The sequence below is a fragment of the Myotis yumanensis genome, unplaced genomic scaffold (genome assembly GCF_028538775.1).
Source record: "Myotis yumanensis isolate MYYU_CA2020_CCGP unplaced genomic scaffold, mMyoYum1.0.hap1 SCAF_3, whole genome shotgun sequence".
In the NCBI taxonomy this organism is placed as follows: Eukaryota; Metazoa; Chordata; class Mammalia; order Chiroptera; family Vespertilionidae; genus Myotis; species Myotis yumanensis.
The window spans coordinates 172,513,085-172,539,882 of record NW_027223754.1 but is presented as its reverse complement, the minus strand read 5'-3'; the positions used below and the strand labels follow the sequence as shown (position 1 = coordinate 172,539,882).

Below are 26,798 nucleotides of genomic sequence, written 5' to 3'. Positions count from 1 at the left end.
CTGGGGGTTCCCACGCAGATAGGTTCACAAGAAGAAATCTCCACATTTAAACCCAATATCATCATGTCTCCACTGATACAATATCAACATAATTATTCTCTCATATCACAAATCCTCATTCTTCTCCCTTCACCATTTTCCTCTTTCAGAGGCTACAACTTCAACAGAAGGCAGTGGCACATCTGGAACTGGATTCAGAACTGGTGAGGAAGAGTTTCTGCAGTTGGGGTTTACCATTAATGATGGCTCTGCTTAGCCAGGCTGCTGGGAGGGGTGATTTCCTGCTGAATGGTTCTCATTTGCTTCCAGTTCTTAGATTTACAATATTTTGGAAAACTCTCAGTATTGGCTTCCAGTCTTACAGGTGTAACTATGTAAGGAAAGGCTGATGGTCAAATCAGTATGAGAGATTAAACTTGTGATGGCACAGACATCACTAGGATGTCAGTGTGAGATGAGAAATATTATCTATATGAGGAGAGGGAAAAGCAATGTGAACTCTTAAACAGGCGTATCCTATGCACAGGGGTTCTCGCTCAAAATGCCAATAATTATATCAATAGTTTTCTGGGACATTGAAATATTTTCCTGTTTATCCTTGTATGGTAGGCGCCATTGTGAGGATGAGAGATGAATGTAGGAGAAAGGCCCCTCTTTAACCATATTTGACTGAATGGAATTTCTGGGACAGTTTCTCATTCTGAGAACATTACTGTTTTTATTGCTTTCTTACTGATATTGGTCATATTAAAACCAGATTCTCACCTCATCAGGAAGTAGAGACAGGGCCCTTTGCTATCACAAAGATACACCTAAAGCCCTTCTGGAGGGAGGACGTCAGGAGATGGACAGGACACCTGTTGATGTTCTCAAACCTTTTATGTTTGGGGCATCACTGTAATAGCCCTTGGCACAGCTGTTGCTCCTGGCACTTCCAACATAGGGAAGGCAACAATGTGACATAGGATTTTCTCATGCCCTTTCACAGGTTAGTTGTCTGCACTGATATTATTCATTGCGGGAATACCACCATGTATTGTCAGTAATCCTGAAATATTCTTTCATTACCTCTTTTCCACCCTATTTCCTCCAGTGGACACAACATTCAAAGTGGTACAACTAGAATTGGAATAGACACAGGGTAGTGCTACTAAACTAACACCTACATATCGTAATAACCTTCTTAAAGCAGTCTTCTAAAAGTTTTCTACACTATTTATATATATTACTATTGGGAAAGTTCAGATTTTAAAAAGATAAGCTACACATTACATTGCCTCCTTATTGCCTAAGTTTACAAGGGCCTTCAGTAGACAACCATGAGTCTAACCAATCAACAATAAATAGGTAGCATATAGAGAGATATTTCTCTCTTCCCGCTGTAAAAAAAGACATGATAATTGAGTATTCAGTAAAATAGTTATAGAAAAAAAATGTTGCATGGGGCACTTTGGATGACTTCTTGGCAGTAAAAGTGACAGGGTTGTAGTTTGCTGCTACATGAAGATGTAGATTTTTATTTAAATCACGCGATTAAAATAAAATTGAGCTAGGATCACCACCATTTTCTTCTTGTAAGTAATACTGATAAAGTCTCTGGAAAAACTCTGGAACCTGGAAGATATGTCACAGGCAAATCTGAAAATACAGTAAAAACTTGACATTAGCAGCTTGTATGATCTATTCTGACAATAGCCAAGTGTGTACTTTCCCATAACCTAGTCTTACTCCTTCCCTTCTTTTCTCTATCAGAGGCCACTACTTCCACGGAAGGAAGTGGGACTACCCAAGCAGGACTTGTAGGAGGTGAGTTTTATTTGAAACTGAATCTCTGGGGTTTTGAATCAAATCCCTGTTTGTCTGTAGAATAAACACTTGAGTGGGAAGGTGGGTGAAGGAAATGGGCCTGTATTTCCTCTGGGAAGACAGCATGCCAGAGTCACAAACTTAGATAAGCCTGAAAAACTTAGTCTCATATTTCCAAATCTAGATTGCAAGGCCCAGGTCTACAAAGTTAGTTCTTTGATTGGCAGGTATGCGGCCACCCTGTGGCCCTGCTACTGCCTATCAAGGCCTCAACCTTTTTATATGGTTGGACATTTTCTTATAGCCTTACTAACATCTGTCACTTTGACTTTTCATGTTTGTTGATCACTGCTGGTCTCCAGCTGGTAGAATGTAAGCCACATTAGGGGAGGGATCTTTGAATCTTCTGTTCACTGATATATTCAAATGCCTAAAATATTATTACATGGAAAAGATGCTTAATAAATAATTGTGGAATCATGAAATGTGTATTTATTTTGAAGCTCACACTACTTGCTTTAATAGGTACTACAACACTTTCACCTGGAGCCAGCAGCAGTTCACAGACAACCAAGCCAGGTAGGGTCACTAAGGAAATTCACCATAGGAGAGTATTAGAGTCACACATTTCTACTTTAAACCTTGCACTGTCAAAAGCCTTCAGGTAATTGATGGTGAACTTTTACAAAGATGAAGCATCATCTGCCTTTTTCTTCCTTTAGGCACCTCTGTCACACCTGGGAGTCCAGGGACTGGAAGTGAAACAGGTGAGGGTGACATAAGACCTCCTTTCTCTTTCCGTGGCACCAAACAAAAGGCAACTCCACTAACTGCAATGATCCACAGGTGGGGCAGGGAAGGACATTGGGGAAAGTTATGAACAGTTAGTCATGTTCCCTCTGAAACAGAGATCCTAAGGATAGGTCTTCTGGTCATTCAAGGACACACAGCTGCTTCAGTACTGAAGAGGGACCTAATGCTCTGGTGATGGCTTTATTTTTCTCATTTTTAGGTGCGACACAGGAATTCACTAGTATGATCATTATATCTGGGGTTCCCACACAGATAGGTTCACAAGAATAATCTCCATATTTAAGCTCAATATCATTATGTCTCCGCTGATACAATATCAACATAATTCTTCTCTCATATCACAAATCCTCATTCCTCACCTTTCACCATTTTCTTCCTTCAGAGGCCACAACATCAACAGAAGGCAGTGGCACATCCCAAACTGGATTCAGAACTGGTGAGGAAGAGTTTCCGCAGTTGGGGTTTACCATTAATGATGGCTCCTCTTAGCCTGGCCGCTGGGAGGGGTGCTTTCCTGCGGAGTGGTTCTCATTTGCTTCCAGTTCTTCTTAGATTTACCATATTTTGGAAAACTCTCAATAATGGCTTCCTGTCTTACAGGTGTAACATTGTAAGGAAAGGCTGGTGGTGAAATCAGTATGAGAGATTTATCTTGTGATGGCATAGACAACATTAGGATGTCAGTGTGAGATGAGATATATTATGTATCTGAGGAAAGGGAAGAAGCAATGTGAACTCTTAAACAGGCATGACCTATGCAAAGGGTTCTTGCTCAAAATGTCAATAATAATATCAGTATTTTTCTGGGACAGTGAACTACTTTTCTGGTTATCCTTGAATGGTAGGCACCACTGTGAGGATGAGACCTGAACACCTATTTAGGATAAAGGCCCCCCCTTTAACCTTATTTGAATGGTTGGATTTTTGGGACAGTTTCTCATGCTGAGAACATTACAGTTTTTATTGCTTTCTTAATGATATTTGCCATAGGAAAACCCGATTCTCACCTCATCAGGAAGTAGAGACAGGGCCCTTTGCTATAACAAAGATACACATAGAGCCCTTCTGGAGGGAGGATGTCAGGAGATGGACAGGACACATGTTGATGATCTCAAACCTTTTGTGTTTCGGGCGCCACTGGAATAGCCCTTGACACAGCTCTTGCTCCTGGCACTTCCAACATAGGGGAGACAACAGGGTGACATAGGAATTTCTCATGCCCTCTCACAGGTTAGTTGTCTGCACTGATATTATTCATTGCGGGACTACCACCATGTATTATCAGTGATCCTGGAACTTTCTTTAATTATCTCTTTTCCACCCTATTTCCCCTGTGGCCACAACATTCAAAGTGGCACAACTAGAATTGTGCTACAGGGGAGTGCTGCTAAGCTAATGCCTACATTTCATGATAACCTGCTTAAGGCAGTCTTCCAAATAATTAAGACACTATTTATATATGTTAAGTTGTGAAAGTTCAGGTTTTTAAAAGATATGCTAGACATTACATTGCCACCTTACTGCCTAAGCTTACAAGGGCCTTCAGTAGACAACAATGAGTCTAAACAATGACAAATAAATAGGTAGTATCTACAGAGATATTTCTCTCTTCCTGCTATAAAAAGAGACATGATAGTTGAGAACTCAGTAAAATGGTCATACAAAAGAAAATGTTATGTGGGGCACATAAGGATGAATTCTTCTCACTAAAAGTCACAGGGTTATAGTTTGGTATTACATGAAGATGTAAATTTTTATTTAAACAATGCGGTGAAAAAACAATTGAGCTAGGACCACCACTGTTTTTTTTTTTTTTTTGTAAGTAATACTGATAAAGTCTCTGGAAAACCTCTTGAACAAGGAAGATATGTCACAGGCAAATCTGAAAATAAAGTAAAATCTTGACATTGGCAGCTTGTAAGATCTATTCTTACAATAGCCAAGTGTGTACTTTCCCACCACCTAGTCTTACTCCTTCTCTTCTTTTCTCTATCAGAGGCCACTACTTCCACGGAAGGAAGTGGGACTACCCAAGCAGTACTTGTAAGAGGTGTGTTTTATTTTAAACTGAATCTCTGGCTTTTTGAATCAAATCCCTGTTGTGTGGTAGAGTAAACACATGAGTGGGAAGGTGGGTGAAGAAAATGGGCCTGTATTTCCTCTAGGAACACAGCATGCCAGAGTCACAACCTTAGATAAGCCTGAAAACCATATTCTCATATTGCAAGGCCCAGGCCTACAGAGATAGTTCTTTCACTGGCAGGTATGAGGCCACCGTATGGCTCTGCTCCTGCCTATCAAGGCCCCAACTTTTATATATGGTTTAACATTTTCTTATAGCCTTTACTAACATCTGTCACTTTTACTTTTCATGTTTGTTGATCACTGTTGGTCTCCACTTGCTAGAATGTAAGCTACATTAGGGGATGGATCTTTGAATATTCTGCTCACTGACATATCCAAACGCCTAAAACATTGTTACACACAAAAGATGCTTAATAAATATTTGTGTAATAGTGAAATGTGTATTTATTTTGAAGCTCACACTACTTGTGTTAATAGGTACCACAACACTTTCACCTGGAGCCAGCAGCAGTTCACAGAAGACCAAGCCAGGTAGGGACACTAAGTAAATTCACCATAGGAGAGTATTAGAGTCAGGAAGTTCTACTATAAACCTTGGAATGTCCAGAACCCTCAGGTAATTGATAAATAACAATTACAAAGATGAAAACACCATGGGCCCTTCTTTCCCTTTTAGGTACCTCTGTCACACCAGGGAGTCCTGGGACTGGAACTGAGACAGGTGAGGGTGACATAAGGACTTCTTTCACTTTACTGGGACCAATGAGAAAGAGAACTCCAGTAGCAACAATGTTATGTAGCTGGTCAGGAGATGAAATTGTGGAAAGTCATTGATAGTTCATGGCCTTCTGAAACAGAAATCCTAAGGAAAGGTCTTCTGGTCATTCAAGGACACAAAGCTTTTTCAGTATCAAAGAGGGAGCTAATGCTGTGTTGATGGCTTTATCTTTGTCATATTTAGGTGCTAAACAGGAATTCACTAAGACGATCATTATATCTCAGGGTCCCCACACAGATAGGTTCACAGGAAGAAATCTCCATATTTAAACCCAATAACATTATGTCTCGACTGATACAATATCAACATGATTCTCTCATACCTCAAATCCTCACTCCTCACCCTTCACCATTTTCTTCCTTCAGGAGCTACAACATCAACAGAAGGCAGTGGCACATCTGGAACTGGATTCAAAACTGGTGAGAAAGAGTTTCTGCAGTTGGGGGTTTACCATTAATGATGGCTCTTCTTAGCCTGGCCTCCTCAAAAGGGTGCTTTCCTGCAGAGTGTTTCTCATTTGCTTCCAGTTCTTCTTAGATTTACCATATTTTGGAAAACTCTCAATATTGGCTTACAGTCTTACAAGTGTAACTATGTAAGGAAAGGCTGGTGGTGAAATCAGTATGAGAGATTAAACTTGTGATGCATAGACAACATTAGGATGTCAGTGTGAGATAGAAATATCATGTATCTTAGAAAAGGGAAAAGCAATGTAAACTTAAACAGGCATATGCTATGCAAAGAGGTTATTGCTCAAAATGCCAATAATGATATCAATATTTTTCTGGGACTTTGAACTACTTTTCTAGTTATCCTTGCAGGGTAGGCACTCTGTGAGGATGACACATGAACCGCTATTTAGGAGAAAGGGCCCTCTTTAACCATATTTGACTGAATGGATTTCTGGGACAGTTTCTCATGCTGAGAATGTTACTGTTTTTATTGCTTTCTTACTGATATTGGTCATAGCAAAAACAGATTCTCGCCTCATCAGGAATTAGAGACAGGGCCCTTTGCTATAGCAAAGATATACCTGGAGCCCTTCTGGAGGCATGAGGTCAGGAGATGGACAGGACACATGTTGAAGATCTCAAACCTTTTGTGTTTCCGGCACCACTGGAATAGCCCTTGGCACAGCTCTTGCTCCTGGCACTTCCAACATAGGGGAGGCAACAGGGTGACATAGGATTTTCTCATGCCCTCTAACAGGTTAGTTGTCTGCACTGATATTATTCATTGCGGGACTACTACCATGTATTTTCAGAGATCCTGAAATATTCTTTAATTTACGCTTTTCCACCCTATTTCCACCCGTGGCCACAACATTCAAAGTGGCACAAAGAGAATTTTAATAGACACAGGGGAGTGGTGCTGAGCTAACACCTGCATTTCATGATAACCTGCTTAAAGCAGTCTCCCAAAAATTTTTGACACTATTGATATATGTTATGTTGTGAAAGTTCAGGTTTTTAAAAGATAAGCTAGACATTACACTGCCACCTTATGGCCTGAGCTTACAAGGGCCTTCAGTGGACAACCATGAGTCTCAAGAATGACAAATAAATAGGTAGTATAGAGAGAGATATTTCTCTCTTCCCGCTATAAAAAGAGACATGATAGTTGAGAACTCAGTAAAATGGTCATAGGAAAAAATGTTATGTGGGGCACGTAAGGATGAATTCTTATCAGTAAATGTCATAGGATTATAGTTTGGTATTACAAGAAGATATAGATTTTTATTAAAATCATGCGGTAAAAAAACAATTGAGCTAGGACCACCACTGTTTTTTTTTTTTTGTAAGTAATACTGATAAAGTCTCTGGAAAACCTCTTGAACCTGGAAGATATGTCACAGGCAATTCTGAAAATAAAGTAAAAACTTGACATTGGCGGCCTGTATGATCTATTCTGACAATAGCCAAGTGTGTACTTTCCCATAACCTAGTCTTACTCCTTCCCATCTGTTCTCTATCAGAGGCCACTACTTCCACGGAAGGAAGTGGGACTACCCAAGCAGGACTTGTAGGAGGTGAGTTTTATTTGAAACTGAATCTCTGGGGTTTTGAATCAAATCCCTGTTTGTCTGTAGAATAAACACTTGAGTGGGAAGGTGGGCAAAGGAAATGGGCCTGTATTTCCTCTGGGAAGACAGCATGCCAGAGTCACAAACTTAGATAAGCCTGAAAACCATATTCTCATATTTCCCCAGCTAAATTGCAAGGCCTAGGCCTACAGAGCTAGTTCTTTGATTGGCAGGTATGCGGCCACCCTGTGGCCCTGCTCCTGCCTATCAAGGCCTCAATTTTTATATATGGTTTGACATTTTCTTATAGCCTTTACTAACATCTGTCACTTTGACTTTTCATGTTTGTTGAACACTGTTGGTCTCCAGCTGCTAGAATGTAAGCTACATTAGGGGAGGGATCTTTGAATACTCTGCTCACTCACATATACAAATGCCTAAAACATTATTACATAGAAAAGATGCTTAATAAATATTTGTGGAATCATGAAATCTGTATTTATTTTGAAGCTCACACTACTTGCTTTCATAGGTACTACAACACTTTCACCTGGAGCCAGCAGCAGTTCACAGACAACCAAGCCAGGTAGGGCCACAAAGGAAATTCACCATAGGAGAGTATTAGAGTCACACATTTCTACTTTAAACCTTGCACTGTCAAAAGCCTTCAGGTAATTGATGATGAACTTTTACAAAGATGAAGCATCATCTGCCTTTTTCTTCCTTTAGGCACCTCTGTCACACCTGGGAGTCCAGGGACTGGAAGTGAAACAGGTGAGGGTGACATAAGACCTCCTTTCTCTTTCCCTGGCATCAATAAAATAGGAAACTCTAGTAGCAACAATGATCCATAGGTAGGGCAGGGAAGGACATTGGGGAAAGTTATGGACAGTTAAGTTCCCTCTGAAACAGAGATCCTAAAGATAGGTCTTCTGGTCATTCAAGGACACACAGCTACTTCAGTACTGAAGAGGGAGCTAATGCTTCCTTGATGCCTTTATCTTTCTCACCTTTAGGTTCTACACAGGAATTACCCAGGACAACCATTATACCTGGGAGTTCCCACACAGGTAGGTTATCACGAAGAAATCTCCATATTTGAAACCATAATATAGATATTAGGTCTGCTCTGATAAAATATCAAATAATCCTTTTCCTAATATTCCAATTCCCCTGACCTCACCCTGCACTAATTTCTTCCATCAGAGGCCACAACGGTAACAGAAAGCAGTGGCACTTCTGGAAGTGAATTCAGAGGTGGTGAGTAAGAGCTCCTGCAGCTGGGAGTTTCATATTAACTGTGACTATTGTTACCCTGGCCTGCTGGGAGGTGTGCTTTCCTGCAGAGTGGATCACACATGCTGCCAGTTCTTAGATGTAACATATTGTGGGAAAGCTCTCTACACTGGCTTCTAGTGGTTCCAGTTTTAACTTTCTAATGTGGGGCTGGAATTAGAATCAATATGAGAAGTTTTCCTGTGATGGCATACACATCACTAAGATGGTAGGAGTAGCTGAGAAATATTATGTATCTGGGAAGGAGTCAAAACAATGAGAACTCTTAAACAGGCCTATCGAGGGAACTTCTCTAGGCCAACTATTATACCTGGGAGTACCCACACAGGTAGGATAACAAGAAGAAATCTTCATATTTAACCCATACTGTAGTTAGTATTCTTGTTCTGAATCATATGTCAATAATTTTTTCCCTAATATTCCAAATCCTCTGACCTTACCATTCATCATTTCTTCCTTCAGCTGGCACTCCTGAAACAGGATCCAGACCTGGTGAGATTGAATACATCACAGTTGGGGTTTACCATTACTTATGACTCTCCACAACCTCCCATTTTGGAGGTGTTCTTTCCTGCAGATTAGTTTGTATTTACTCAAAATTTCCTTTGATTTAACATATTATCAATACACTTTCAATGCCTGCTCATGCCTCACAGCTGTAACTTCCTTAAGAATGGCTATTGGTGAAATCCCTGTAAGAGGTTTCCTCTTTGATGGCATATACATCATTAAGATGATAGAAGACCCGAGAATATTCTACATGGGGGTAGAAGAGAAAGCAATGTGAACTCTTAAGCCTATGCTACATATAGGTCCTCTTGCCCAAAAGTGCAATAATGATAGTCAGTAGTTTTTTGACACATTCAAATAGTTTTCTGGTTTTTCTCTCACATTAGTTGCCACTGCAGTGCCACAAGGCCAAGCAACTGGGAGTGTGACAGGTGAGCCTGGGAGAAACCCAGCTTTCTTCTTCATTTTAAGTGAATGGAATCTATAGAGGGTGCCTTACATTGGAAATATTACAATTTTTACTACTTTCTTAATGATATGGATTATATGAAAGGTATATGATTGTCAACTCATCAGAAAGTAATGAAAGGGCCCTGTGATATAACAGATACACTTAGCTTTCTTTTAGAGGCAGGTCTTTAGGAGCTGTATAGGAGTCACCTAGAGTTGCCATTGAAGATCTCAGAACTTTTGTGTTTCAGGTACCACTGGCCCAGCTGTTGGCACAACTGTTGCACCTGGCAGTTCCAACACAGGTAAGTCAACATGGTGCCAGGGAATCTTTCAGATGAGATTTCTCTTCTATTGTTATCCTGTGTAGCAGAACTACCCTACCTTTCTGTGGTCCTCAAATAATTTTCAATGATCTCTATCCGCTTTTCCTCTATATTGGGGGCCAGAGCATCTATAAAAGATGGTGGAATAACAAGAGGTTGTTTGTTTGTTTTTTCCCTTCTCTTAGAAACCACAACTTCCACAGGAGGCAGTAAGGCTACGCAGGGAAGATTACCAGGAGGTAAGCTTCTTAGTCCAAAGCCCAGGTCATTGATGACAAACTTTTACAAAGATGAAGCATCATCTGCCTTTTTCTTCCTTTAGGCACCTCTGTCACACCTGGGAGTCCAGGGACTGGAAGTGGAACAGGTGAGGGTGACATAAGACCTCCTTTCTCTTTCACTAGGATCTTGGAAAAGGGAACTCCAGTAGCTACAATGATCCATAGGTGGGCAAGGAAGGACATTGTGGAAAGTTATGGACAGTTATGTTCCCTCTGAAACAGAGATCCTAAGAAAAGGTCTTCTGGTCATTCAAGGACACACAGCTGCTTCAGTACTGAAGAGGGAGCTAATGCTGTGTTGATGGCTTTATCTTTCTCATTTTAAAGTCCTACACAGGAATTCACTAGGAAAATCATTATATCTGGGGGTTCCCACCCAGATAGGTTCACAAGAAGAAATCTCCACATTTAAACCCAATATCATCATGTCTCCACTGATACAATATCAACATAATTCTTCTCTCATATCACAAATCCTCATTCCTCACCCTTCACCATTTTCCTCTTTCAGAGGCTACAACCTCAAAAGAAGGCAGTGGCACATCTGGATCTGGATTCAGAACTGGTGAGGAAGAGCTTCCACAGTTGGGGTTGACCATTTTTGATGGCTCTTCTTAGCCTGGCCTCCTCAGAAGGGTGCTTTCCTGCAGAGTGGTTCTCATTTGCTTCCAGTTCTTCTTAGATTTACCATATTTTGGAAAACTCTCAATATTGGCTTCCAGTCGTACAGGTATAACTTTGTAAGGAAAGGCTGGTGGTGAAATCAGTTTGAGAGATTAAAATTGTGATGCATAGACAACATTAGGATGTCAGTGTGAGATAGAAATATCATATATCTTAGAAAAGGGAAAAGCAATGTAAACTTAAACAGGCATATGCTATGCAAAGAGGTTATTGCTCAAAATGCCAATAATGATATCAATATTTTTCTGGGACTTTGAACTACTTTTCTAGTTATCCTTGCAGGGTGGGCACTCTGTGAGGATGAGACATGAACCGCTATTTAGGAGAAAGGGCCCTCTTTAACCATATTTGACTGAATGGATTTCTGGGACAGTTTCTCATGCTGAGAATGTTACTGTTTTTATTGCTTTCTTACTGATATTGGTCATAGCAAAAACAGATTCTCGCCTCATCAGGAATTAGAGACAGGGCCCTTTGCTATAGCAAAGATATACCTGGAGCCCTTCTGGAGGCATGAGGTCAGGAGATGGACAGGACACATGTTGAAGATCTCAAACCTTTTGTGTTTCCGGCACCACTGGAATAGCCCTTGGCACAGCTCTTGCTCCTGGCACTTCCAACATAGGGGAGGCAACAGGGTGACATAGGATTTTCTCATGCCCTCTAACAGGTTAGTTGTCTGCACTGATATTATTCATTGCGGGACTACTACCATGTATTTTCAGAGATCCTGAAATATTCTTTAATTTACGCTTTTCCACCCTATTTCCACCCGTGGCCACAACATTCAAAGTGGCACAAAGAGAATTTTAATAGACACAGGGGAGTGGTGCTGAGCTAACACCTGCATTTCATGATAACCTGCTTAAAGCAGTCTCCCCAAATTTTTTGACACTATTGATATATGTTATGTTGTGAAAGTTCAGGGTTATAAAAGATAAGCTAGACATTACACTGCCACCTTATGGCCTGAGCTTACAAGGGCCTTCAGTGGACAACCATGAGTCTCAAGAATGACAAATAAATAGGTAGTATAGAGAGAGATATTTCTCTCTTCCCGCTATAAAAAGAGACATGATAGTTGAGAACTCAGTAAAATGGTCATAGGAAAAAATGTTATGTGGGGCACGTAAGGATGAATTCTTATCAGTAAATGTCACAGGATTATAGTTTGGTATTACAAGAAGATATAGATTTTTATTAAAATCATGCGGTAAAAAACAATTGAGCTAGGATCACCACTGTTTTTTTTTTTTTTGTAAGTAATACTGATAAAGTCTCTGGAAAACCTCTTGAACCTGGAAGATATGTCACAGGCAATTCTGAAAATAAAGTAAAAACTTGACATTGGCGGCCGGTATGATCTATTCTGACAATAGCCAAGTGTGTACTTTCCCATAACCTAGTCTTACTCCTTCCCATCTGTTCTCTATCAGAGGCCACTACTTCCACGGAAGGAAGTGGGACTACCCAAGCAGGACTTGTAGGAGGTGAGTTTTATTTGAAACTGAATCTCTGGGGTTTTGAATCAAATCCCTGTTTGTCTGTAGAATAAACACTTGAGTGGGAAGGTGGGCAAAGGAAATGGGCCTGTATTTCCTCTGGGAAGACAGCATGCCAGAGTCACAAACTTAGATAAGCCTGAAAACCATATTCTCATATTTCCCCAGCTAAATTGCAAGGCCTAGGCCTACAGAGCTAGTTCTTTGATTGGCAGGTATGCGGCCACCCTGTGGCCCTGCTCCTGCCTATCAAGGCCTCAATTTTTATATATGGTTTGACATTTTCTTATAGCGGTTACTAACATCTGTCACTTTGACTTTTCATGTTTGTTGAACACTGTTGGTCTCCAGCTGCTAGAATGTAAGCTACATTAGGGGAGGGATCTTTGAATACTCTGCTCACTCACATATACAAATGCCTAAAACATTATTACATAGAAAAGATGCTTAATAAATATTTGTGGAATCATGAAATCTGTATTTATTTTGAAGCTCACACTACTTGCTTTAATAGGTACTACAACACTTTCACCTGGAGCCAGCAGCAGTTCACAGAAAACCAAGCCAGGTAGGGCCACTAAGGAAATTCACCATAGGAGAGTATTAGAGTCACACATTTCTACTTTAAACCTTGCAGTGTCAAAAGCCTTCAGGTAATTGATGATGAACTTTTACAAAGATGAAGCATCATCTGCCTTTTTCTTCCTTTAGGCACCTCTGTCACACCTGGGAGTCCAGGGACTGGAAGTGAAACAGGTGAGGGTGACATAAGACCTCCTTTCTCTTTCCCTGGCATCAATAAAATAGGAAACTCCAGTAGCAACAATGATCCATAGGTAGGGCAGGGAAGGACATTGGGGAAAGTTATGGACAGTTAGTTAAGTTCCCTCTGAAACAGAGATCCTAAGGATAGGTCTTCTGGTCATTCAAGGACACACAGCTACTTCAGTACTGAAGAGGGAGCTAATGCTTCCTTGATGCCTTTATCTTTCTCACCTTTAGGTTCTACACAGGAATTCCCCAGGACAACCACTATACCTGGGAGTTCCCACACAGGTAGGTTATCACGAAGAAATCTCCATGTTTAAAACCATAATATAGATATTAGGTCTGCTCTGATAAAATATCAAATAATCCTTTTCCTAATATTCCAATTCCCCTGACCTCACCCTGCACTAATTTCTTCCATCAGAGGCCACAACGGTAACAGAAAGCAGTGGCACTTCTGGAAGTGAATTCAGAGGTGGTGAGTAAGAGCTCCTGCAGCTGGGAGTTTCATATTAACTGTGACTATTGTTACCCTGGCCTGCTGGGAGGTGTGCTTTCCTGCAGAGTGGATCACACATGCTGCCAGTTCTTAGATGTAACATATTGTGGGAAAGCTCTCTACACTGGCTTCTAGTGGTTCCAGTTTTAACTTTCTAATGTGGGGCTGGAATTAGAATCAATATGAGAAGTTTATCCTGTGATGGCATACACATCACTAAGATGGTAGGAGAAGCTGAGAAATATTATGTATCTGGGAAGGAGTCAAAACAATGAGAACTCTTAAACAGGCCTATCGAGGGAACTTCCCTAGGCCAAATATTATACCTGGGAGTTCCCACACAGGTAGGATAACAAGAAGAAATCTTCATATTTAACCCATACTGTAGTTAGTATTCTTGTTCTGAATCATATGTCAATAATTTTTTCCCTAATATTCCAAATCCTCTGACCTTACCATTCATCATTTCTTCCTTCAGCTGGCACTCCTGGAACAGGATCCAGACCTGGTGAGATTGAATACATCACAGTTGGGGTTTACCATTAATTATGACTCTCCACAAGCTCCCATTTTGGAGGTGTTCTTTTCTGCAGATTAGTTTGTATTTACTCAAAATTTTCTTTGATTTAACATATTATCAATACATTTTCAATGCCTGCTCATGCCTCACAGCTGTAACTTCCTTAAGAATGGCTATTGGTGAAATCCCTGTAAGAGGTTTCCTCTTTGATGGCATATACATCATTAAGATGATAGAAGACCCGAGAATATTCTATATGTGGGTAGAAGAGAAAGCAATGTGAACTCTTAAGCCTATGCTACATATAGGTCCTCTTGCCCAAAAGTGCAATAATGATAGTCAGTAGTTTTTTGACACATTCAAATAGTTTTCTGGTTTTTCTCTCACATTAGTTGCCACTGCAGTGCCACAAGGCCAAGCAACTGGGAGTGTGATAGGTGAGCCTGGGAGAAACCCAGCTTTCTTCTTCATTTTAAGTGAATGGAATCTATAGAGGGTGCCTTACATTGGAAATATTACAATTTTTACTACTTTCTTAATGATATGGATTATATGAAAGGTATATGATTGTCAACTCATCAGAAAGTAATGAAAGGGCCCTGTGATATAACATATACACTTAGCTTTCTTTTAGAGGCAGGTCTTTAGGAGCTGTATAGGAGTCACCAAGAGTCGCCATTGAAGATCTCAGAACTTTTGTGTTTCAGGCACCACTGGCCCAGCTGTTGGCACAACTGTTGCACCTGGCAGTTCCAACACAGGTAAGTCAACATGGTGCCAGGGAATCTTTCAGATGAGATTTCTCTTCTATTGTTATCCTGTGTAGCAGAACTACCCTACCTTTCTGTGGTCCTCAAATAATTTTCAATGATCTCTATCCACTTTTCCTCTATATTGGGGGCCAGAGCATCTATAAAAGATGGTGGAATAACAAGAGGTTGTTTGTGTGTTTTTTCCCTTCTCTTAGAAGGCACAGCTTCCACAGGAGGCAGTAAGGCTACTCAGGGAAGATTGCCAGGAGGTATGCTTCTTAGTCCAAAGCCCAGGTCATTGATGACAAACTTTTACAAAGATGAAGCATCATCTGCCTTTTTCTTCCTTTAGGCACCTCTGTCACACCTGGGAGTCCAGGGACTGGAAGTGGAACAGGTGAGGGTGACATAAGACCTCCTTTCTCTTTCACTAGGATCTTGGAAAAGGGAACTCCAGTAGCTACAATGATCCATAGGTGGGCAAGGAAGGACATTGTCGAAAGTTATAGACAGTTATGTTCCCTCTGAAACAGAGATCCTAAGAAAAGGTCTTCTGGTCATTCAAGGACACACAGCTGCTTCAGTACTGAAGAGGGAGCTAATGCTGTGTTGATGGCTTTATCTTTCTCATTTTAAAGTCCTACACAGGAATTCACTAGGAAAATCATTATATCTGGGGGTTCCCACCCAGATAGGTTCACAAGAAGAAATCTCCACATTTAAACCCAATATCATCATGTCTCCACTGATACAATATCAACATAATTATTCTCTCATATCACAAATCCTCATTCCTCTTCCTTCACCATTTTCCTCTTTCAGAGGCTACAACCTCAAAAGTAGGCAGTGGCACATCTGGATCTGGATTCAGAACTGGTGAGGAAGAGCTTCCACAGTTGGGGTTGACCATTTTTGATGGCTCTTCTTAGCCTGGCCTCCTCAGAAGGGTGCTTTCCTGCAGAGTGGTTCTCATTTGCTTCCAGTTCTTCTTAGATTTACCATATTTTGGAAAACTCTCAATATTGGCTTCCAGTCTTACAGGTGTAACTTTGTAAGGAAAGGCTGGTGGTAAAATCAGTTTGAGAGATTTAACTTGTGATGGCATAGACAACATTAGGATGTCAGTGTGAGATGAGAAATATTATATGAATGAGGAGAGGGAAATGCAATGTGAACTCTTAAACAGGCATATCCTATGCACGGGGGTTCTCGCTCAAAATGCCAATAATTAAAACAATATTTTTCTGGGACCTTAAAATATTTTCCTGTTTATCCTTGTATGGTAGGCACCACTGTGAGGATGAGAGATGAATGTAGGAGAAAGGCCCCTCTTTAACCATATTGACTGAATGCAATTTCTTGGACAGTGTCTCATGCTGAGAACATTACTGTTTTTATTGCTTTCTTACTGATGTTGGTCATATTAAAACCCGATTCTCACCTCATCAGGAAGTAGAGACAGGGCCCTTTGCTATAACAAAGATACACCTAGAGCCCTTCTGGAGGGAGGACGTCAGGAGATGGACAGGACACCTGTTGATGATCTCAGACCTTTTATGTTTGGGGCACCACTGGAATAGCCCTTGGCACAGCTGTTGCTCCTGACACTTCCAACATAAGGGAGGCAACAGGGTGACATAGGATTTTCTCATGCCCTCTCACAGTTTAGTTGTCTGCACTGATATTATTCATTGGGGGACTACCACCTTGTATTTTCAGTGATCCTGAAATATTCTTTCATTACTTCTTTTTCACCCTATTTCTCCCAGTGGCCACAACATTCATAGTTGCTCAACTAGAATTTTAATACACAAAGGGGAGTGGTGCTGAGCTAACACCTGCATTTCATGATAACCTGCTTAAAGCAGTCTCCCAGAAATTTTTGACACTATTTATATATGCTATGTTGTGAAAGTTCAGGTTTTTAAAAGATAAGCTAGACATTACATTGCCACCTTATTGCCTGAGCTTACAAGGGCCTTCAGTAGACAACCATGAGTCTCAAGAATGACAAATAAATAGGTAGTATAGAGAGAGATATTTCTCTCTTCTTGCTATAAAGAGACATGATAGCGGAGAACTCAGTAAAATGGTTACAGAAAAAAAATGTTACGTGAGTCATATAAGGATGAATTCTTCTCACTAAATTCACAGGGTTATAGTTTGGTATTACATGAAGATGTAAATTTTTATTTAAATCATGTGGTGAAAAAACAATTGAGCTAGGACCACTACTATTTTCTTCTTGTAAGTAATACTGATAAAGTCTCTGGAAAAACTCTTGAACAAGGAAGATATGTCACAGGCAAATCTGAAAATAAAGTAAAATCTTGACATTGGCGGCCTGTATGATCTATTCTGACAATAGCCAAGTGTGTTCTTTCCCACCACCTAGTCTTACTCCTTCCCTTCTTTTCTCTATCAGAGGCCACTACTTCCACGGAAGGAAGTGGGACTCCCCAAGCAGGACTTGTAGGAGGTGAGTTTTATTTTAAACTAATTCTCTGGCTTTTTGAATCAAATCCTTCTTTTGTGGTAGAGTAAACACTTGACAGGGAAGGTGGGCAAAGGAAATGGGCCTGTATTTCCTCTAGGAACTCAGCATGCCAGAGACACAAACCTACATAAGCCTGAAAACAATATTCTCATATTGCCCCATCTAAATTGCAAGGCCCAGGCCTACAGAGCTAGTTCTTTGATTTGCATGTATTAGGCCACCCTGTGGCCCTGCTCCTGCCTATCAAGGCCCCAACTTTTATATATGGTTTAACATTTTCTTATAGCCTTTACTAACATCTGTCACTTTTACTTTTCATGTTTGTTGATCACTGTTGGTCTCCACTTGCTAGCATGTAAGCTACATTAGGGGAGGGATCTTTGAATATTCTGCTCACTGACATATCCAAACGCCTAAAACATTGTTACACACAAAAGATGCTTAATAAATATTTGTGTAATAGTGAAATGTGTATTTATTTTGAGGTCACTCTACTTGTGTTAATAGGTACCACAACACTTTCACCTGGAGCCAGCAGCAGTTCACAGAAAACCAAGCCAGGTAGGGACACTAAGTAAATTCACCATAGGAGAGTATTAGAGTCAGGAAGTTCTACTATAAACCTGGGAATGTCAAGAACCCTCAGATAATTGATAAATAACTATGATGAAGATGAAAACACCATGTGCCCTCTTTTCCCTTTTAGGTACCTCCGTCGCACCAGGGAGTCCTGGGACTGGAACTGAGACAGGTGAGGGTGACATAAGGACTTCTTTCACTTTACTGGGACCAATGAGAAAGAGAACTCCAGTAGCAACAATGTTATGTAGCTGGTCAGGAGATGAAATTGTGGAAAGTCATTGACAGTTCATGGCCTTCTGAAACAGAAATCTTAAGGAAAGGTGTTCTGGTCATTCAAGGACACAAAGCTGCTTCAGTACCAAAGAGGGAGCTAATGCTGTGTTGATGGCTTTATCTTTGTCATTTTTAGCTGCTAAACAGGAATTCACTAAGACGATCATTATATCTCAGGGTCCCCACACAGATAGGTTCACAGGAAGAAATCTCCATATTTAAACCCAATATCATTATGTCTCCACTGATACAATATCAACATGATTCTCTCATACCTCAAATCCTCACTCCTCACCCTTCACCATTTTCTTCCTTCAGGAGCTACAACATCAACAGAAGGCAGTGGCACATCTGGACCTGGATTCAGAACTGGTGAGAAAGAGTTTCTGCAGTTGGGGGTTTACCATTAATGATGGCTCTTCTTAGCCTGGCCACTGGGAGGGGTGCTTTCCTGCTGAGTGGTTCTCATTTGCTCTGAGTTCTTAGATTTACCATATTTTGGAAACCTCTCATTATTGGCTTCTAGTATTACAGGTGTAACTTTGTAAAGAAAGTCTGGTGGTCAAATCAGTATGAGAGATTAAACTTGTGATGGTGTATACAACATTAGAATGTCAGTGTGAGATGAGAAATATCATATATCTTAGAAAAGGGAAAAGCAATGTGAACTTTAACAGGCATATCCTATGCAAAGGGGTTATTGCTCAAAATGCCAATAATGATATCAATATTTTTCTGGGACTTTGAACTACTTTTCTGGTTATCCTTGCAGGGTAGGCACTCTGTGAGGATGAGACATGAACCCCTATTTAGGAGAAAGGGCCCTCTTTAACCATATTTGACTGAATGGATTTCTGGGACAGTTTCTCATGCTGAGAATGTTACTGTTTTTATTGCTTTCTTACTGATATTGGTCATAGCAAAAACAGATTCTAGCCTCATCAGGAAGTAGAGACAGGGCCCTTTCCTATAACAAAGATATACCTGGAACCCTTCTGGAGACAGGAGGTCAGTAGATGGACAGGACACATGTTGAAGATCTCAAACCTTTTGTGTTTCGGGCACCACTGGAATAGCCCTTGACACAGCTCTTGCTCCTGGCACTTCCAACATAGGGGAGGCAACAGGGTGACATAGGATTTTCTCATGTACTCTCACAGGTTAGTTGTCTGCACTGATATTATTCATTGCGGGAATACCACCATGTATTTTCAGTGATCATGATATATTCTTTAATTACCTCTTTTCCACCCTATTTCCCCCAGTGGCCACAACATTCAAAGTGGCACAGCTAGAATTTTAATAGTCATGGGGGGTGGGGGGTGGTGAGCTAACACCTACATTTCATAACAACCTTCTTAAAGCAATCTCCCAAAAATTTTCTATACTATTTATATATGTTATGTTGGGAAAATGCAGATTTTAAAAAGATCAGCTGGACATTACATTGCCTCCTTTTTGCCTGATCTTGCAAGGGCCTTCAGTAGACAACCATGAGTCTATTCAATGACCAATACATAGGTAGTATATAGAGAGAGATTTCTATGTTCCATCCATGAAAAGAGACTTGATAATTGAGAACTCAGTAAAATGGTTATAGAAAAAAAAACGTTATATGGGGCACTTTGGATGACTTCTTGGCAGTAAAAGTGACAGGGTTATAGTTTGCTATTACATGAAGATGTATGTTTTTATTTAAATCATGTGGTGAAAAACAATTCAGCTGGGATCACCATCATTTTCTTTTTGTAAGTAATACTGATAAAGTCTCTAGAAGAACTCTGGAACCAGGAAGATAACTCACATGAAAATCTGAAAATATAGTAATACCTGACATTGGCAGCTTGTATGATCTATTCTGATAATAGCCAAGTGTGTTCTTTCCCACCACCTAGTCTTACTCCTTCCTTTCTTTTCTCTATCAGAGGCCACTACTTCCACGGAAGGAAGTGGGACTACCCAAGCAGGACTTGTAGGAGGTGAGTTTTATTTGAAACTGAATATCTGGGGTTTTGAATCAAATCCCTATTTGTCTGTAGAGAAAACACATGAGTGGGAAGGTGGGCAAAGGAAATTTGCCTGTATTTCCTCGGGGAACACAGCATGCCAGAGTCACAAACTTAGATAAGCCTGAAAACCATATTCTCATATTCCCCATCTAGATTGCAAGGCCCAGGCCTAGAGAGCTAGTTCTTTGATTGGCAGGCAGGAGACCACCCTGTGGCCCTGATCCTGCCAATCAAGGCCCCAACCTTTATATATGGTTGGACATTTTCTTATAGCCTTACAAACATCTGTCACTTTGACTTTTCATGTTTGTTGATCACTGTTGGTCTCCAGCTGCTAGAATGTAGGCCACATTAGGGGAGGGATCTTTAAATATTCTGCTCACTGATATATGCAAATGCCTAAAATATTATTACACAGAAAAGATGCTTAATAAATATTTGTGGAATCATGAAATGTGTATTTATTTTGAAGCTCACACTACTTGCTTTAATAGGTACCACAACACTTTCACCTGGAGCCAGCAGCAGTTCACAGACAACCAAGCCAGGTAGGGTCACTAAGTATATTCACCATAGGAGAGCATTAGAGTCACACATTTCTACTTTAAACCTTGCACTGTCAAAAGCCTTCAGGTAATTGATGATGAACTTTTACAAAGATGAAGCATCATCTGCCTTTTTCTTCCTTTAGGCACCTCTGTCACACCTGGGAGTCCAGGGACTGGAAGTGGAACAGGTGAGGGTGACATAAGACCTCCTTTCTCTTTTTCTAGGATCTTGGAAAAGGGAATTCCAGTAGCAACAATGATCCATAGATGGGCAAGGAAGGACATTATGGAAAGTTATGGACAGTTATGTTCCCTCTGAAACAGAGATCCTAAGAAAAGGTCTTCTGGTCATTCAAGGACACACAGCTGTTCAGTACTGAAGAGGGAGATAATGCTGTGTTGATGCTTTATCTTTGTCATTTTTAGGTGCTACACAGGAATTCACTAGGATGATCATTATATCTGGGGTTCCCACAAAGATAGGTTCACAAGAAGAAATCTCCATATTTAAACCCAATATCATCATGTCTCCACTGATACAATATCAACATAATTCTTCTCTCATATCTCAAATCCTCATTCCTCACCCTTCACCACTTTCCTCTTTCAGAGGCTCCAACATCAACAGAAGGCAGTGGCACATCTGGATCTGGATTCAGAACTGGTGAGGAAGAGTTTCCGCAGTTGGGGTTTACCATTAATGATGGCTCTGCTTAGCCTGGCCTCTGGGAAGGGTGCTTTCCTGCAGAGTGTTTCTCATTTGCTTGCAGTTCTTAGATTTAAGTATTTTGGAAAACTCTCAATATTGGCTTCCAGTCTTACAAGTGTAGCTTTGTAAGGAAAGGCTGGTAGTGAAATCAGCATGAGAGATTTAACTTGTGACAGCATAGACATCACTAGGATGTCAGTGTGAGATGAGAAATATTATGTATCTGAGGAAAGGGAAAAGCAATGTGAACTCTTAAACAGGCATGTCCTATGCAAAGGGTTCTTGCTCAAAATGCCAATAATAATATCAATATTTTTTGGTGACATTGAACTGGTTATCCTTGCAGGGTAGGCACCACTGTGAGGATGAGACATGAACCCCTATTTAGGAGAAAGGCCCCCCTTTAACCTTATTTGAATGAATGGATTTCTGTTACAGTTTCTCATGCTGAGAATGTTACTGTTTTTATTGCTTTCTTACTGATATTGGTCATAGCAAAAAAAGATTCTCACCTCATCAGGAAGTAGAGACAGGGCCCTTTGCTATAACAAAGATACACATAGAGCCCTTCTGGAGGGAGGACGTCAGTAGATGGACAGGACACATGTTGAAGATCTCAAACCTTTTATGTTTGGGGCATCACTGGAATAGCCCTTGGCACAACTGTTGCTACTGGCACTTCCAACATAGGGGAGGAAACAGGGTGACATAGGATTTTCTCATGCCCTCTCACAGGTTAGTTGTCTGCACTGATATTATTCATTGCAGGACTACCACCTTGTATTTTCAGTGATCCTGAAATATTCTTTCATTACCTCTTTTCTACCCTATTTCCCCCTGTGGCCAAAACATTCAAAGTGGTACAACTAGAATTGGAATAGACACAGGGGAGTGCTACTAAGCTAACACCTACATATCATAATAACCTTCTTAAAGCAGTCCTCTAAAAATTTTCTACACTATGTATATATGTTACTGTTGGGAAAGTTCAGATTTTAAAAAAGATAAGCTACACATTACATTGTTTCCTTATTGCCTAAGCTTACAGGGGCCTTCAGTAGACAACCATGAGTCTAACCAATGACCAATAAATTGGTAGCATATGGAGAGATATTTCTCTCTTCCTGCTGTAAAAGGAGACATTAGAGTTGAGAACTCAGTAAAATAGTTATAGAAAAAAAAATGTTGCATGGGGCACTTTGGATGACTTCTTGGCAGTACAGGTGACAGGGTTGTAGTTTGCTGCTACATGAAGATGTAGATTTTTATTTAAATCATGCGATTAAAAAACAATTGAGCTAGGATCACCACCATTTTTTTCTTGTAAGTAATATTGGAAAATTCTCTTGAAAAACTCTGGAACCAGGAAGATATCTCACATGCAAATCTGAAAATACAGTTAAAACTTGACATTGGCAGCTTGAAAGATCTATTCTGACAATAGCCAAGTGTGTTCTTTCCCACCAGCTAGTCTTACTCCTTCCTTTCTTTTCTCTATCAGAGGCCACTACTTCCATGGAAGGAAGTGGGACTACCCAAGCAGGACTTGTAGGAGGTGAGTTTTATTTTAAACTGAATCTCTGGGGTTTTGAATCAAATCCCTGTTTGTCTGTAGAATAAACACTTGAGTGGGAAGGTGGGTGAAGGAAATGGGCCTGTATTTCCTCGGGGAACACAGCATGCCAGAGTCACAAACTTAGATAAGCCTGAAAACCATATTCTCATATTTCCCCATCTAGACTGCAAGGCCTAGGCCTACAGTGCTAGTTCTTTGATTGGCAAGCCACCCTGTGGCCCTGCTCCTGCCTTTCAAGCCCCCAACCTTTATATATGGTTGGACATTTTCTTATAGCCTTTACTAACATCTGTCACTTTGACTTTTCATGTTTGTTGATCACTGTTGGTCTCCAGCTGCTAGAATGTAAGCTACATTAGGGGAGGGATCTTTGAATATTCTGCTCACTGACATATCAAAACGCCTAAAACATTATTACATAGAAAAGATGCTTAATAAATATTTGTGGAATCATGAAATGTGTATTTATTTTGAAGCTCACACTACTTGCTTTAATAGGTACCACAACACTTTCACCTGGAGCCAGCAGCAGTTCACAGACAACCAAGCCAGGTAGGGTCACTAAGGAAATTCACCATAGGAGAGTATTAGAGTCACACACTTCTACTTTAAACCTTGCAGTGTCAAAAGCCTTCAGGTAATTGATGACGAACTTTTACAAAGATGAAGCATCATCTGCCTTTTTCTTCCTTTAGGCACCTCTGTCACACCTGGGAGTCCAGGGACTGGAAGTGAAACAGGTGAGGGTGACATAAGACCTCCTTTCTCTTTCCCTGGCATCAATAAAATAGGAAACTCCAGTAGCAACTATGATCCATAGGTGGGGCAGGGAAGGACATTGGGAAAAATTATGGACAGTTAGTTAAGTTCCCTCTGAAACAGAGATCCTAAGGATAGGTCTTCTGGTCATTCAAGGACACACAGCTACTTCAGTACTGAAGAGGGAGCTAATGCTTCCTTGATGCCTTTATCTTTCTCATCTTTAGGTTCTACACAGGAATTCCCCAGGACAACCATTATACCTGGGAGTTCCCACACAGGTAGGTTAACAAGAAGAAATCTCCATATTTGAAACCATAATATAGATATTAAGTCTGCTCTGATAAAATATCAAATAATCCTTTTCCTAATATTCCAATTCCCCTGACTTCACCCTGCACTAATTTCTTCCATCAGAGGCCACAACGGTAACAGAAAGCAGTGGCACTTCTGGAAGTGGATTCAGAGGTGGTGAGTAAGAGCTCCTGCAGCTGGGATTTTAATATTAACTGTGACTATTGTTACCCTGGCCTGCTGGGAGGTGTGCTTTTCTGCAGAGTGGATCACACATGCTGCCAGTTCTTAGATGTAACATATTGTGGAAAAGCTCTCAACACTGGCTTATAGTTGTTCTAGTTGTAATTTTCTAAAGAGGGCCTGGTGTTAGAATCAATATGAGAAGTTTATCCTGTGATGGCATACACATCAGGAAGATGTTAGGAGAAGCTGAGAAATATTTTGTATCTGGGAAGGAGCCTAAACAATGAGAACTCTTAAACAGGCCTATTGAGGGAAATTCTCTAGGCCAACTATTATACCTGGGAGTTCCCACACAGGTAGGGTAACAAGAAGAAATCTTTATATTTAACCCCATACTGTAGTTAGTATTCTTGTTCTGATCTAATATGTCAATAATTTTTTTCCGTAATATCCCAAAACCTCTGACCTTACCATGCATCATTTCTTCCTTCAGCTGGCACTCCTGGAACAGGATCCAGACCCGGTGAGAATGAGTACCTCACAGTCGGGGTTTACCATTAATTATGACTCTCCACAAGCTCCCATTTTGGAGGTGTTCTTTCCTGCAGATTAGTTTGTATTTACTCAAAATTTTCTTTGATTTAACATAGTAGCAATAAACTGTCAATGCCTGCTCATGCCTCACAGCTATAACTTCCTTACAAATGGCTATTGGTGAAATCCCTGTAAGAGGTTTCCTCTTTGATGGCATATATATCACTAAGATGATAGAAGACCCGAGAATATTCTACATGTGGGTAGAAGAGAAAGCAATGTGAACTCTTAAGCCTATGCTACATATAGGTCCTCTTGCTCAAAAGTGCAATAATGATAGTCAATATTTTTGGACACATTCAAATAGTTTTCTGGTTTTCCTCTCACATTAGGCCCCACTGCAGTGCCACAAGGCCAAGCAACTGGGAGTGTGACAGGTGAGCCTGGGAGAAACCCAGATTTCTTCTTCATTTTAAGAGAATGGAATGTCTGTAGAGAGTGCTTTACATTGGAAATATTGCAATTTTTACTACTTTCTTAGTAATATGGATTATAGGAAAGGTATATTATTGTCAACTCATCAGGAAGTAGTGAAAGGGCCCTTTGATATAACAAAGATACACTTAGATTCCTTCTAGAGGCTGCTCTTTAGGAACTGTATAGGAGTCACCAGGAGGCACCGTTGAAGATCTCCGAACTTTTGTGTTTCAGGCACCACTGGTCCAGCTGTTGGCACAACTGTTGCACCTGGCAGTTCCAACACAGGTAAGTCAACAAGGTGGCAGGGAATCTTTCAGATGAGATTTCCCTTCTATTGTTATCCTGTGTAGCAGAACTACCCTACCTTTTTGTGTTCCTCAAATAATTTTCAATGATCTCTATCCTCTTTTCCTCTATATTGGAGGCCAGGACTTCTGTAGAAGATGGTGGAATAATAAGAGGTTTTTTTTTCCTCCTTCTCTTAGAAGCCACAACTTCCACAGGAGGCAGTAAGGCTACTCAGGGAAGATTGCCAGGAGGTAAGCTTCTTAGTCCAAAGCCTAGGGCTATCTATCATCCTTTGTCTATTTGGCTTGCTGCAGTGAACAAATGAATAAGAAGGAGTGTGAAGGAGGGACCTGCATTGTCTCTGAAGCCATATTGTGTGATATCAACCTGATAATTATTTTTATTTTGCTTGGGAACTCCAAAACCTCATATGTCTCAGCCAGTCTGTCCTCAGTGTTCTGGCTTACAAAGATGTTCTTCCCCACCGCTCCCCACCCCCTTGAAAAAAAAAATGATATAAATGTATATTGCCTATATCTCACCCCCCTATTACTTCCAATCCTCCTTACCCCAGTAGCTTGCCAATTTCTATCCCCTCTCTCATTTACTTATACATAATATTTTTTGTTTATTTTTTATCTCTCCATACTAGAGAGCTACATGAAGGCAACTTCCTTATCAAAATGCTCTAAGTTATATAAAATATTATAACTTATAAAGATTAAAACCATACTTTATTTTCTCCCTTACACACCTCTGGCACACCAGGTGCATCTGTCCCTAAAAATGAAATAGGTAAGGGGCATTTAAAAACCTGCTGTGACATTTAATTACCACGTAGTGACAGGGAAACCTGGGAAATAAAATACTGTGAAGTTGCTCATTTTTTATTTTCTTCAGAGAAGAGTATCTTCAGGAAAGGGCTACCAGTGTTTTAGGGCCACATTGGTGCTACCAAGATGAACTGTGG

General features: G+C 40.5%; 1 protein-coding gene across 1 annotated transcript in view; it reads left to right on the top strand.

Annotated features, from left to right (window-relative positions):
- Positions 1 to 26,798, top strand: part of LOC139006447 (mucin-19) — a 98,198-nt gene that overhangs the window by 57,600 nt on the left and 13,800 nt on the right. The window contains exons 56-98 of the mRNA XM_070408816.1: positions 1,753 to 1,806; positions 2,332 to 2,385; positions 5,182 to 5,235; positions 5,381 to 5,425; positions 5,848 to 5,901; positions 7,458 to 7,511; positions 8,038 to 8,091; positions 8,235 to 8,279; positions 8,522 to 8,575; positions 8,712 to 8,765; positions 9,264 to 9,293; positions 9,698 to 9,742; positions 10,013 to 10,066; positions 10,273 to 10,326; positions 10,410 to 10,454; positions 10,880 to 10,933; positions 12,489 to 12,542; positions 13,069 to 13,122; positions 13,266 to 13,310; positions 13,557 to 13,610; positions 13,747 to 13,800; positions 14,300 to 14,329; positions 14,734 to 14,778; positions 15,049 to 15,102; positions 15,309 to 15,362; positions 15,446 to 15,490; positions 17,519 to 17,572; positions 18,098 to 18,151; positions 18,297 to 18,341; positions 18,764 to 18,817; positions 20,371 to 20,424; positions 20,949 to 21,002; positions 21,146 to 21,190; positions 21,613 to 21,666; positions 23,213 to 23,266; positions 23,786 to 23,839; positions 23,983 to 24,027; positions 24,274 to 24,327; positions 24,464 to 24,517; positions 25,020 to 25,049; positions 25,453 to 25,497; positions 25,772 to 25,825; positions 26,026 to 26,079. Coding sequence (XP_070264917.1) covers positions 1,753 to 1,806; positions 2,332 to 2,385; positions 5,182 to 5,235; positions 5,381 to 5,425; positions 5,848 to 5,901; positions 7,458 to 7,511; positions 8,038 to 8,091; positions 8,235 to 8,279; positions 8,522 to 8,575; positions 8,712 to 8,765; positions 9,264 to 9,293; positions 9,698 to 9,742; positions 10,013 to 10,066; positions 10,273 to 10,326; positions 10,410 to 10,454; positions 10,880 to 10,933; positions 12,489 to 12,542; positions 13,069 to 13,122; positions 13,266 to 13,310; positions 13,557 to 13,610; positions 13,747 to 13,800; positions 14,300 to 14,329; positions 14,734 to 14,778; positions 15,049 to 15,102; positions 15,309 to 15,362; positions 15,446 to 15,490; positions 17,519 to 17,572; positions 18,098 to 18,151; positions 18,297 to 18,341; positions 18,764 to 18,817; positions 20,371 to 20,424; positions 20,949 to 21,002; positions 21,146 to 21,190; positions 21,613 to 21,666; positions 23,213 to 23,266; positions 23,786 to 23,839; positions 23,983 to 24,027; positions 24,274 to 24,327; positions 24,464 to 24,517; positions 25,020 to 25,049; positions 25,453 to 25,497; positions 25,772 to 25,825; positions 26,026 to 26,079 — 2,151 coding nt within the window. The remainder of the gene's footprint in view (positions 1 to 1,752; positions 1,807 to 2,331; positions 2,386 to 5,181; positions 5,236 to 5,380; positions 5,426 to 5,847; positions 5,902 to 7,457; positions 7,512 to 8,037; positions 8,092 to 8,234; positions 8,280 to 8,521; positions 8,576 to 8,711; positions 8,766 to 9,263; positions 9,294 to 9,697; positions 9,743 to 10,012; positions 10,067 to 10,272; positions 10,327 to 10,409; positions 10,455 to 10,879; positions 10,934 to 12,488; positions 12,543 to 13,068; positions 13,123 to 13,265; positions 13,311 to 13,556; positions 13,611 to 13,746; positions 13,801 to 14,299; positions 14,330 to 14,733; positions 14,779 to 15,048; positions 15,103 to 15,308; positions 15,363 to 15,445; positions 15,491 to 17,518; positions 17,573 to 18,097; positions 18,152 to 18,296; positions 18,342 to 18,763; positions 18,818 to 20,370; positions 20,425 to 20,948; positions 21,003 to 21,145; positions 21,191 to 21,612; positions 21,667 to 23,212; positions 23,267 to 23,785; positions 23,840 to 23,982; positions 24,028 to 24,273; positions 24,328 to 24,463; positions 24,518 to 25,019; positions 25,050 to 25,452; positions 25,498 to 25,771; positions 25,826 to 26,025; positions 26,080 to 26,798) is intronic.